At 42.0% G+C, this 12,324-nt stretch overlaps 1 protein-coding gene across 7 annotated transcripts in view; it reads right to left on the bottom strand.

Annotated features, from left to right (window-relative positions):
- Positions 1-12,324, bottom strand: part of dysf (dysferlin, limb girdle muscular dystrophy 2B (autosomal recessive)) — a 63,067-nt gene that overhangs the window by 39,271 nt on the left and 11,472 nt on the right. For 4 of the 7 annotated variants that reach the window (XM_034164850.1, XM_034164853.1, XM_034164854.1 and 1 more), the window contains exons 10-30: positions 12,226-12,256; positions 11,909-12,024; positions 11,051-11,177; positions 10,867-10,970; positions 10,116-10,184; positions 9,749-9,792; positions 9,536-9,618; positions 8,131-8,163; positions 7,755-7,870; positions 6,638-6,751; positions 6,370-6,547; positions 5,858-5,982; positions 4,593-4,699; positions 4,181-4,376; positions 3,931-4,077; positions 3,732-3,863; positions 3,330-3,496; positions 2,335-2,449; positions 1,062-1,167; positions 809-951; positions 272-445 (exon numbers count right to left, since the gene is read on the bottom strand). In XM_034164850.1, the coding sequence (XP_034020741.1) occupies positions 272-445; positions 809-951; positions 1,062-1,167; positions 2,335-2,449; positions 3,330-3,496; positions 3,732-3,863; positions 3,931-4,077; positions 4,181-4,376; positions 4,593-4,699; positions 5,858-5,982; positions 6,370-6,547; positions 6,638-6,751; positions 7,755-7,870; positions 8,131-8,163; positions 9,536-9,618; positions 9,749-9,792; positions 10,116-10,184; positions 10,867-10,970; positions 11,051-11,177; positions 11,909-12,024; positions 12,226-12,256 (2,427 nt within the window). The remainder of the gene's footprint in view (positions 1-271; positions 446-808; positions 952-1,061; positions 1,168-2,334; positions 2,450-3,329; positions 3,497-3,731; positions 3,864-3,930; positions 4,078-4,180; positions 4,377-4,592; positions 4,700-5,857; positions 5,983-6,369; positions 6,548-6,637; positions 6,752-7,754; positions 7,871-8,130; positions 8,164-9,535; positions 9,619-9,748; positions 9,793-10,115; positions 10,185-10,866; positions 10,971-11,050; positions 11,178-11,908; positions 12,025-12,225; positions 12,257-12,324) is intronic. The other 3 variants (XM_034164852.1, XM_034164857.1, XM_034164858.1) reach the window with 1 other exon arrangement.

Here is a 12,324-nt window from a genome sequence, read left to right as displayed (position 1 = left end):
CGCTGAAGTAGGAACAGAGACACTTGTTTGCTAATTTGAGATGAACGGAAAAGCAAGTAGATCAATATGAAAAGCTGAAGAGGACATTACAATACTCTGTACTCAGTACAATCACTGGGTGAATTCTGGCCAAAAATCCAGAAGACGTATCAATTCCTAAAGGTCAAGTTTAAGGCCAAAGTTTAAACATATACACTTTCTTGTCAAACACAAACAAGTGTGTGCTTTAGGTTTTGCGTTGGTGTTTGTCAGACATTTGTTGACTCCTCACCAGAGAACACTCCAGAGCAAAGATGGCAGCCGGTCCAGTCTTCTCCAGCGGCTCCATGCGGCACCTCCACCTGCGCCTCCTGAAGCTGTCAGTCTTCCTGGGCTTCAGATGAAACTTCCATCCGAACAGCGAGGCATATTCCCAGCCCTCCCACTCCGTCTCGTCTGGTCGCTGCTGTGAACGCACAAAGATACACAATATTTATCTGGAACCAAAGTGTAGACTTGCTACCAAATCAGTCTAAAAATGCTATAAGCGTTAAAACTTTGATAGACTGAAATGCTGTTTCACACAAGCTTCAGATTTATTCAAAAAGCCTATGTGTTTCTGTTTAAGGATATAAAGGCAGACACTCTGATAAAACAGGTTTAAAGATGTCTGATTCGCTGTCATTGTTCTCATCATTTGTGTTACTGCAGTGCCATCTAGTGGCTGTTGGCCTTAGCGACAGCTGCTCATATTTGAGGACAAGTGAAAACTTTAATTTTACCAGATGGTTACACATTTTCAAATGATTCATTTTAAATCTGGCGCTACCTTTCTGAGGGCTTCCATCTTTTGCTGGTCTCGTCGTCTCAGCCGTATCCATCGTCTGCGTCGGTTAGTGTGGTACATCTTCTCAGCCGGCACCCAGGATTTTGGACGGCGGTCTGGAGGGATGGTGATACCGTACTCCCAGCCTGCACACACGCACACAGAATATTTTATTTACAGTTTCTATTTATTTACAGAGGTTTTTTTGGGGGGAGAGGATCAGTATTTGTGTGTGTGTGTGTGTATGTGTGTGTACCTTGATCATCCACAGCCCTGTTGACATCCTCACTCCACTCCACATCCTCCCACACCCACCCTGAAGGACACTCTACCTCGTCCTTTGGTACGGCCTTCTCCCCATTCTGCCACACACACACAAAGATCCTTCTTTTAATAATTTACTAAAAGTCTATGCAGGAAAACCTCCAGGGCAACGTCACGGTAACAGAGTTACAATGCCAGCAAAATCTGGACATTTTCTCTTACATTATAAACCTGCTCTGATTGTAATTCCGTGAACGAGTCCGACTTACTGGCAAGAACCCAAACACAGCTCTCGCTTTGTGAGTACAGAGATTGGATGGCCCTGAGAAGGGACCCCCTCATTCCATACTCCTCCAGCACCTCCCACAGTATCTCCCGGGGTTCCCCAATCATATGCCTTCTCAAAACACATGTAGACTGGATGGGCATACTCCCAGGCAATCTCCAGGATCCTTGTGAGAGTGAAGAGCTGGTCAGTTGTTCCAGGGCCAGGACAGAACCTGCATTGTTCCTCTTCAATCAGAGGAACCCTCCTTTCCAGCACCCTGCAGTAGACTTTACCAGGGAGACTGAGTAGTGTGATGCCCCTGTAATTGCCACACACTGTCTGTTCCCCACCACCCCAGTTTGCCACTCCTTAGACACTGTCCCAGACCTCAACACAATGTTGAAGAGACGTCTCATCCAAGACAGTCCCTCCACACCCAGAGCCTTTAACATTTCTGGATGGATCTCATCATCTCCTGGGGCTTTTCCACTGCAGAGGTGTTTGACTACCTCAGTGACTTCCACCAAGGAAATTGATGATGCTCATCAGCTTCCAGCTCTGTCTCTACTACAGAGGGTGCGCCAGTCTGATGCAGGAGTACCTCAAAGTGATCCTTCCAGCAACTGATTACCTCCTCAGTTGAGGTCAACAGAGTCACATTCTTACTGTAGACAGCTTGGATGGTTGCCTGTTTTCCTGTCCTGAGGTGCCACACAGTCCTCCAGAAGCACCTTGGTGCCAACAGAAAGTCCTTCTCCGTGGCTGCTGCCATTCGGGCCTGCAGGAACCTTGCAACTACCTACAGAGTCCTCTGAGTTACCATATCCGGGAAATACTCCTTCTTCAGTCTGACAGCTTCCCTGACCACTGGTGTCCACCATGGTGTAATATTTTAGGCAGAGAAATTGGTGGTAAAATATTTAAGTGTGCAAAATATGTGTAAATACAATTTAAAACAAACTTGGCAGCCAATAAGAACTAGATCAGAACCATGTACCACGTCTGTGTAGCCCTCAGGCATGCCGATCCACTGTCCACCCGGTAACCTCATTTGGTTTTCAAACACTTCTTCTGTGAAGGTCATGTGACCAGCGTCCACGTCAAACAGCAGTCTGAGGGTTTACAAACATACAAACATTAAAATACACTTTCACCAAAGCTATAATACTACAACACAGTGTATTACATTTTATCCTTTGCATTTTATACTAAAACAACAAATATAGGTTTGATAAATAAAATAACATACTGCTTCTTGTGGGAAACAAGGGTGTGACTGTGATCAGGTGGTTTGTGAGAATTGTGATTTTTTTAAGAAAATAAATTATACTCAAATACAATTTAAACAACTTTAATTTAAATGAATTAATCCCTAAAACTGAAATATTATATAAATGTATCCATCAATCCATTCATTATTTTCATTACCCACTGATACATTCATTATAAAAAATATTTAAATTAGATTTTGAAATAACTGAAGCAGTTTCTTCCACTTAGAAAACACATTCAATTCAATAATAATATTAATCAATGGACTGCATTTATGTAGCGCTTTTCCATCTGCATCAGACGCTCAAAGCGCTTTACAATAATGCCTCACATTCACCCCGATGCCAGGGTGCTGCCATACAAGGCGCTCACTACACACCAGGAGCAACTAGGGGATTAAGGACCTTGCCCAAGGGCCCTTAGTGATTTTCCAGTCAGGCTGGGATTTGAACTGAGGATCTTCTGGTCTCAAGCCCACCAATTTAATAAAAAATTTAATTTTAGCCATTTGGATATAAATAGCAAATAAAACAAAAATAAAGGTGAACTAGAAGTATGAATGGACAGTAAAAAAAAAAATGGGACCAACTTCTGCTGTCACAGCCCAAAACAATTTCACCAGCTATAAAACAGCTTGTTTGCAGGAAAAAAATAAATCTATAAATCTCACAGTGAACTGGACAATAAATATATATATAGATATATTCCACATAGACGTACGTCTTCTCAGGGCTGATGTACCAGTCTCCAGACCAGGTCCAGCCAGGAGACGGTTTGAAACTCTCTTTAGGCAGTTTGACTCTTCCAGTGACGTCACTGAACTTTGGCAAAGTTAGACCTGTAGTTCCCCAGCTGCCCACCAGGGCGAAACGTGTCTGGTTCTCATACTGCAGACAGAGATGATGATGACGACAACTTAACATTACTAGTCAGGTGTTAACAGTAGCACTGCTACGTGTAGTAATAAAAGTGAATGAAGCAGCACTGATGATAGTATTAATAGCAGTACAAGCTTTCGTAACAGTAGCATTAAACCTAAAGTCATATTATCAATAGATGTAACAGTAGCAGTAGAGGTACTGGCCCTAGAAATAAATCGGTCAGTTGCAGAAATTATCTCACCGTCTCTGCAAACACGGAAAGTTTTCCTTCAGCATACTGGTTGAAGTTTTTGACGTCAGCAGCCAATCCAAACCAGACTTTGACTCTCAGCTGACCAGGAAGTTTGGCTTCTGTGCCGCTGCCCTGTGGGTACTACACCACGCACAAGCCGTTAATCAGGCTGCATTCCACGAACATGCACGTGGATCTGTGTACATACCTTGAGGAAGATGGTCTGCAGCCGTCCACAGTGCTTCCCACAGTGCCCCTGGGAAAAAAGCACAGTGTGGGCTGGGATGCGGTGATACGCCACCCTGCGGTCTCCCTGCAGCATCCATATCACGATGTCAGGAAGGCTGTTCTGGGGCTGGACGGGAGACACACAGGAACACAAGAGCGGAGAGTATCAATGCACATTTAAAACTGCTCAGGAAGTAAGGACGCCTGAAATGAGCCGTTGACTGTCTCACCTCCTCGGCCATGGTCCTCAGTCTGTTGGCCCAGTCCTCAGCCTGCTCCAGCACCGTGGGCAGCTCAGTGGCCGGTCCGTGTTTGAGAGCCAGCGCCGCCTGGACGATCTGCTGCAGGTGCAAAATCCGAGTGTGTCTCAAAGAGCGGTCCAGAGGGGTGGCACACGGCCACTGATCCAGACGTGGCAGCTCCTGACTAGAAAACAACAGAGCGAGAGAGAGAGGGGCAGACAACAACTTCAAATGTACAGTAACAATAATCAATAAACCATAATTAATCAAGGAGTTAGTGCAGGTTACAGAGTCACATTCAGGGGGCGCTATCTTACACCTGAGTCATTTTGAAGGATAATCCCGTTCAGGTTAGCGATAAAACATTTGAGATACAAATGTTTGGGCACAGCTGATTTACCTGCAGTCTGCAATGACCTGATCCAACATGTCAATCACAGTGAGCTCCACCTCCTCCAGCTCACTGCCCGCCTTCACCTCCAGCTGCACCCGGCACAGGTTCGCCTCCTGGATGTACAAACGACGACAACTTTACTGCAGTCTTTTCTATCGTCTCTTTACGGCAAAATCTCTAAGCGTGTCACAGAGCCTACGTTACTAAGAAAGTGATGAGCATGTGGAGAAAATTACACCTGCAGGGGGCAGTATGGTTCCGTGTTTACAGGGCCAGTAGGTATTAATATTTTCCTGTAGAACATGTTGTTTAAAGATTGCACCCCATCATCATTGTAATCGAAATTCTGATCAGATCCATTTCATTCATTCTAACTAACAAGTTGATATGTTTGTTTCAGATTCTCAATCGTTCTCAATATTAATGGCTCAGTGTCCACGTAAACACAGCAAGTGTCAGTGCAAACAATCTTGATTCCCAGAGATTTATTTTAGCATTTTTCCTTTTGTGATATGTCTGAAAAGGAAATTTATTATGTGCTTTAATTATACACAATAACCTTCAATGGCAAGTACAGTCATACATTCAATACTTTATTAATATTTTCATCACACAGACAAAACAAATGAACCTCTACTTTCTAGTCATTCAAAACCACACTGTCAGTTATTATTAGAGCCCAATCGATATGGATTTTTGGGGCTGTTACCAATGTTGGGGAGTAAAAAAATATATGCTATATCTGTTGATGCAGAAAAAAATCGCAGTGATTCCTCAAAATTTGTTTTCAGACCTTATGACCAAGAAAAATGACAAAAAATATTGATGCTTGATGTTTTACAGTTTAAGCATGAATGGTCTTTTTATACATAATTATAACCAACAACCTGGTGACTGGCAGTCACCCTGTCACATGGCTCAGTATTTTCATAAAATAGCGACTACTTGTCTGTTGTCGCTGTACACCATCCACTCTGACTGAAAATGAATGGTAGCTGGATGTTTTTTCCCCGTTGCTTATAAATAACATGACCATGGGGTGAAGGGGTTCCAGCCATGCTTGACCGCATTGTAAACACTGCCATCAGAGCACCCTCTGCTGGACAAACCACGAACCTACACTATTTCCAACTGCCAAAGTGTTTTATGCATTATTTATTTGGTAAATTAAAAGTTTACACATGTTCAGAAATACAGGTGAGATTTGACAGATTGATATGGTCTGAAAAGATGGATGTTCATGGCGTGTGGGAGATGTTTATAACACTTACCAATCTTTCGACGACAGCCAGGAGCACGTTGAGAGCTTCGATCCTCGGTTTGATATCCTCCCATTCTGAAGACAAAACCACCACTGGTTTGATGTTTCCCCAGGGGAGGTAGTAATAGTGGCAACCTGCAACACAAACACAAATGATCCGACCAGTTGTTGTTTTTCACCAAATATACCAACCTACATCCTGAACACAAAACTGTGCCCTGTGCATGGATGCTCTCTTGGGTTCAGGTACACCATACAGAGAAAAAGACTGCAAAAAAAAAAAAAAGTCATACTATTTAAAAAAATAATAATTACAATAGTTTACTGCATATTTATGAGCATTTTACCTCATATTAATATTAATTTTACACAGATACCCCCAGTTATCGGTTAAATTGTATATTTACAAACGTAATTCAACTTGGTACATTTTTCAATTTATATCACAAGCACGTTAATCGACTGGATTTCATATCATGACACCGATGACAGTAAAACTCTGAACTCTAAGTTGTGACCTACCGTCAAACACGGCCCTGCTGAACTGGGTGGTGGACGCCAGAGGGAGGCAGGTGTAGTCAAACTTGTTACCATAGTTACCAATGCTGACTTCAAAGTGGATGGCATCATCTACGTCCTGGAGGAGTGTGGCCGAGTAAAATGCAACAAAGAGAGAAAACTTCCTCTTCCTGAGGAACTTCTGTTAGAGGGAAAGATTCAAGAATGGATGATGGTGTAATTGTCGTGTATTACAAAGTGTGCACGTCCTCCGTTCCTCTTATTATCTCACCTCCACCACGAGAAGATCATCTGGCGGTATGTCTTCAATTTTATGCTCCGGTTTGTCTACAAGTCTTGTTGTTAGCTCCACTAAAACCCGCCCTCGGTAGGCCACGCCCTCTCCCTGACACACAGAAGGAGGGAGACAAGAGGTGTCTGTATCATGAATCAAATATTTTAATTAGTTCTCTGTTACAGCAGGATTTTATGAAACGGAACACATGACACCAGTAGATTATATGATAGCAAGGCCAAAAGGTCACCAGCATCACCCTGGTCTGTGATCTGGCACCAGAATTAACTGGCGTGAACATAGATGAGGTACGGGTTCACCTCCTCCATGGATCCACTCAGATGCAATGACAATGAAATCAACTCAAATTTGATAACATTTTTTTAGTGGTGCCCCCTAATTATTTCTTTTTATCCACAAGAGGGCAGTGTTTTGCAGTGGAAGAAGAGAAGCAGCCACTTGGTGGTGGCAGAATTCTGCGAGAATATTCTTAAAGTGTGAATGTTTGAAAGTTTGCTTTCAAAGCAGTGTTTAGTTTTTTTTATTTTATATATATATATATATTGTGTCCATAGAGTGGCCCAAGCAGAGGGTCACCCCTCTGAGTCTGGTCTGCTTGAGGTTTCTTCCTCAAATCATCAGAGGGAGTTTTTGCTACTGTTGCCTGTGTGCTCGCTCTAGGGGTTGTTAAGGTTAGACCTTACTTGTGTGATGCGCCTTGAGGCAGCTTTGTTGTGAATTGGCGCTATATAAATTAAATAAAGTGAATTTGAATTGAAAAAGTGTATAAAAAAACAAAAAAGCAAAAAACAAACTAGATGCTACACCATTGTCTCCTGCAGGTGGATCGATGCCAGAAGTATATATATATATATATATATATATATATATATATATATATAATGCAGCAGATCTGTTACTATTAAAAAGTGAAAAGTTTGATTGTTTTTATAAGTACTATATTTTAAAGACTCACATGCTTTTATGTACACATTTAATTTGAGCATATTATCTTACTGATTCTCTGCAAACGTCTAAGCCATTTTTTTTTAAATTTTAGACAGTTTATTATTTCCAGAATATTTACTTCTTTAAATCAGAAAAAGAGACTTACTTTTCCCAGGTTCAGAGCTTCGTAGGGGTCACTGAAGGCGGTGAACTCTCTGGGGCTGCCGTACAGGTTAACAAAACATGGACCAAACGTGGGCAGGAAACCGAGACTGTCGTCGACTGCAGGGACGCAAATGACAAACACACTTTAATGATGAAAGTAGAAATTCAAAGTAAAACTGGATTAAAAGGCAGTGAGGATGATGAAGAAAATCACGATTGGAGAGACAGACTCAAAGAAATTTGTCTAAATTACAACAAAAAACAAATATAATTTGTAAGAAGAGGATATAAATCACCAAACTGGGAAACAAACAACAACAATTTCCTTGAAATAATCACACAACATCAAAGCAGAGTACAGAAAATGTGAGACATACTGCCAGAGTGGATGGTCCACGGGGTCAAGTCATCTGAATGCGTAGAGAGGAAGGTTGGTTCAGAATCAGACACAAGTGAATCAATGCGTCTTTGAACACCACACACACCCAAAAAGAGCAACACAAACTCAAACTCACATCAAGTAAACATTGGAAACATGTTATCAGAACTGGAAAGATTCTCCAGCACAGCAGAAAAACATGCTTCAGTGGCACACTGGGAATAACGTCAATATTCACTTTCCATCTCTACAGTCTGCGCTGCAACTGGACAGTGTGGCCAGCCCTGTCTTATTGATCCCTGCCTGCAAACCCGGGGGGGGGGGGGGGGGGGGGGGGTCATCGCCGTGGTAATCCCTTGGTGGGAAAGGAAGATTGTCTTGATCAATTCCTGGATGGGATGGTGGACCCAGAGAAAATCAACACCCATGGTCCCTCGAGAGACTTCTGTGCGTACGTTTATTTAACGTTGGAATGCCGTTGCATGCCGACAAACTCACAGAATTTGACAGATCAATAGATTGGTCCGATGGCTGGGAAATCCCAGACGATCACGGTCTGAGGACCTGCTGCTGGAGCCTTCATTTGCCTTCACAGCCATTGGGTTACAAGTGATCGCCTCCTCCGCCTGAGCCGCCGTTGTGTTCAGGGTTTCATGGTTATCGTAGTGGCCATGGGGCACACAAGGTCCCCAGCGTAGTTCACCCCATTGGGCAAACTCCTATTAATTCATTATCCAAGTATCACGATATGAACGAAGGGTTGGATTTTGACACCCGGGGGAGGAAGTCGTCCAGTATATAAATGATACAAAAATTTTTATATTTTTTCATGTTTTTACTTGTATTTCATTTTTTTTTTTCTTTCAGTTTCGCTTTAGTTTGAGTGAAGAAGAGGAATCCAACATGATGGATTCCTCTTCTTCACTCAAACTAAAGCGAAACTGAATTAAAAACAAAATTAACTGTGCACTACTTCATGTGTGCTGGATGAAGATACGGCCCTCACGTATTTGTCATCTTTCTCAAATGATGACAAGACAAATGTAAAACTGAAGAAAAAAAAAACAAAACAAAAAGCAAGCCATGTCAGGGGTTAGTCTTCATGCGTTTCAAAACATACATTCTCCTACTGTCACAAAGCACAGAAACATTCAGTGATGTGAGATCTCTGGAATTAAATTCAACTTTCCAATCTCAAACGTGAGGTGAAAGGAACTGAAGCGGCACACGTGCAAGATGTGACAGTTTCAGGAGGCACAAATCCATCATCAGTGACCAAACCCCAGAATATGAATATGTTATTATAACCTGAAAAAGAGCCACCAGACCATGCCTGTCAAACCAGTTCCAACTCTTCTGGTCCTGTCCAGACCAGTTCAAACCGGTTAGGAATCATATCTTACCATCAATCTCTCCTCCAGGAGCAGAGATCTTGGACATACAAATGTTGGCGGTTCCGATGACATCATTATGACTGGCTCGGTCCCTGAGATGAGAAAGCGGGAGAAGTCTACGTCATGATTTTCAGGTCACTGTGACATGTACAACACTTCTCCAATATCATGTCAAATCACAAGAATTTATAAAACTTTTTGTATATAACTGCAGGAAATCACCAGTCCAGAATTCTGATCCTCATCTTCTCACACATGGAAGGAAACTGGCAGGAAATAAAAAAAATAATAATTTCCTTAACGTGCACAAAAAACACCCAAACCATTATACATCAACACACCATCATGGTAGGACAAGAAGGTATAATTATGGTTTGACAAAAAAAAATACAAGTGGAGAACTTTAAACTAAGAAGCAGGAACAAAGAACTCTGAACTTTGGATACTACATTTGGAAAAAATACTAAAGACGTTTCGCTGTTTGAGGCCTGCAGACATACAGAAAACTGTGTACTTTGATAGAAATACACATGAAAATACTCTGACTGTCACTGACACCACCTGAGCCATAAAACATGAGGATACTCACCCGTATAGGCATGGTCAGGCACTGGTTCCACTGTGGATTAGCGTTCTTCTCCAGGATCTTTGTGCAGACCTGCAAAAGAAACAAAAAGTTATTGTGATTCAGAATTAATTCACCAGAAACACATCAGAAAAACTAAGTACTTCTGTAAGCGTTTCATCATGCAATATCTCAGCCTTTTAAATATTATTAATACTTCATTAATCTAGTGTCATTCAGGAGCTCTACTGAGAGTATTTATAGCACTTCTTGGAAATGACTCCTGCTGCTGCTTTTCTAAAGAGACTAAATAATATATATATAAAATAATATTTCCATCAGCTGCTCGCAGCAAAACGTCAGATCTGTAATTCAGTTTGCGCTAAGAAATGGCGCCCTCTTGCTGTTCTGTGCCATAAAGCAACACCAAGACATGCATCTGTCGAAGTAAGCCGGTCGGCATCTCGAGTAGAAAACAGGTTCTGCAGCAAACACATAACAAAGGAATCAATACCATTTTTGCACACATATCATGAGAATTACTTTTCCTGCAATCTTGCGTCGTCTTTTAATATTTATTTTTATGACATCACACAGTGAAATGATTACTTTTCTTCACATTCTCGCATTTTGTTGTTGTTGCTTTTGACATCAAAAAAATCTTGCGTTTTCTAGACCAAATTTCCTGTGGACTAATAATTCTCTCCTTTTCATGTCAGATCTGATTGTGTGAAATTTCCAAACACAAACACTGCATTCATTCATTCATTTGTACCGTTTTCCCTGCAAAGTGGATTTCCACCAGAGGATCCACCAGGTTCTTCCTGTTGCTGTCAAACCCAAAAATCTGCTTCATTCCATCCATGAAAGCATCGTCCACTGCACACGCAGAGACGAGCAAGAGTGAGTACGAAACCTCTCACTAAATCACAGAACACTCAAACAAACGCTCGACGCACTCTGTGGCAGATCTTCAGCTCTGAAGACCCTCAGGCTGAAGGAGGCTCCTCTCAGGGACAGACCAGCCGGCCTCAGCAGGTTTCCTTCTATGTCTTCTTTATCCTCCACAGAATCGCGCCTGTCAGGCTGGACAACACACAAACACACACAAATCTGTGCACTGTGTTTGGAGAATTAACAAATGCAATCATTAAAATCAAGCACATAAAGGTGAAAAGAGTGAATAGCCATAAGAGGACATCACTACTGTACTGCATGAAAATGCTCTGTCCCTTTATTAGCAGCTGCAGCTGATTCATTCTGAATCAGTTTTATTTTAAATAATCAACAGCATAATGAAATAACTTTTTGCTTAAGATTATTAATCATATTACAAGGAAGACTGCACTGTCACTGACTGAATATTAGAGGACAAAAATATAACAAATGCACATGATCAACCAGCTCTGCAGTTAAAACTTTGGACAGTGCCACTCCATCATAACCAGACTGTAAAAGGTTGAAAATGATGCCAATCCCACAGAATGTCATGGGACTGCAAAAAAAATGAGGTCCCTGTAGACACTGTTTAAATGCAGCTGTTCGCGTCTTATCTGGTATTTATTTAAAAATATAACACTGCATTTCTTTGCTGCATATACTTAATCAAACCAATGCATAAAGGATTGTACAATTTTCAAACAAACTCATTTCCCTCTCATGCCCATTCGTCGACACCGGGGCTGTGCAAAATTCAGAATTTGACATTTGTAATTCAGGATCCTGTTCAAAATCCCACCTGAAATTCAGGAGTCATTTTCAATCCTATTCTGAATTTTGACACAGCCCTGGTCAATACTCAGTCCAGTCTGACTCACCGGCGGCTCGTTCCCAGCGGCCAAGACAAACAAGCTGACTTTCAGGTAACCTCTGACCCCAGCAGAGAGGTCATCAGGGTCACACAGCAGAAGCCATTTCCTCAAGAAGCAGTGCCCTGCAGATACAGGGGAGGGTGTGGTCTCACTGTTTTAACAGTACTCATCAAGTACAACCGTGAAACGAACACATGCAGTAAGACGCTGGCTGGACCATCAACATCTTAATGGCATTTTCTTCAGGGTTTTAAATGAACTCAATCAGACGACGGATTCATACGCCTTCATAATCAGCCCGTGTCCTACACAGGTATACTCACTGTGCTCGTTGTACACCGTGCCTACGTCCAGCTGTTGAACACAAAGAAGATGATTTAGATCTTTTACACTTTGCTTTTTCTCCTGGCGAAGTGTGCCAG

This window comes from Thalassophryne amazonica, chromosome 23, assembly GCF_902500255.1.
Source record: "Thalassophryne amazonica chromosome 23, fThaAma1.1, whole genome shotgun sequence".
NCBI classification, from domain to species: domain Eukaryota; kingdom Metazoa; phylum Chordata; class Actinopteri; order Batrachoidiformes; family Batrachoididae; genus Thalassophryne; species Thalassophryne amazonica.
The sequence above is the reverse complement of the archived record's forward strand: the minus strand, read 5'-3'. Positions and strand labels throughout refer to the sequence as shown.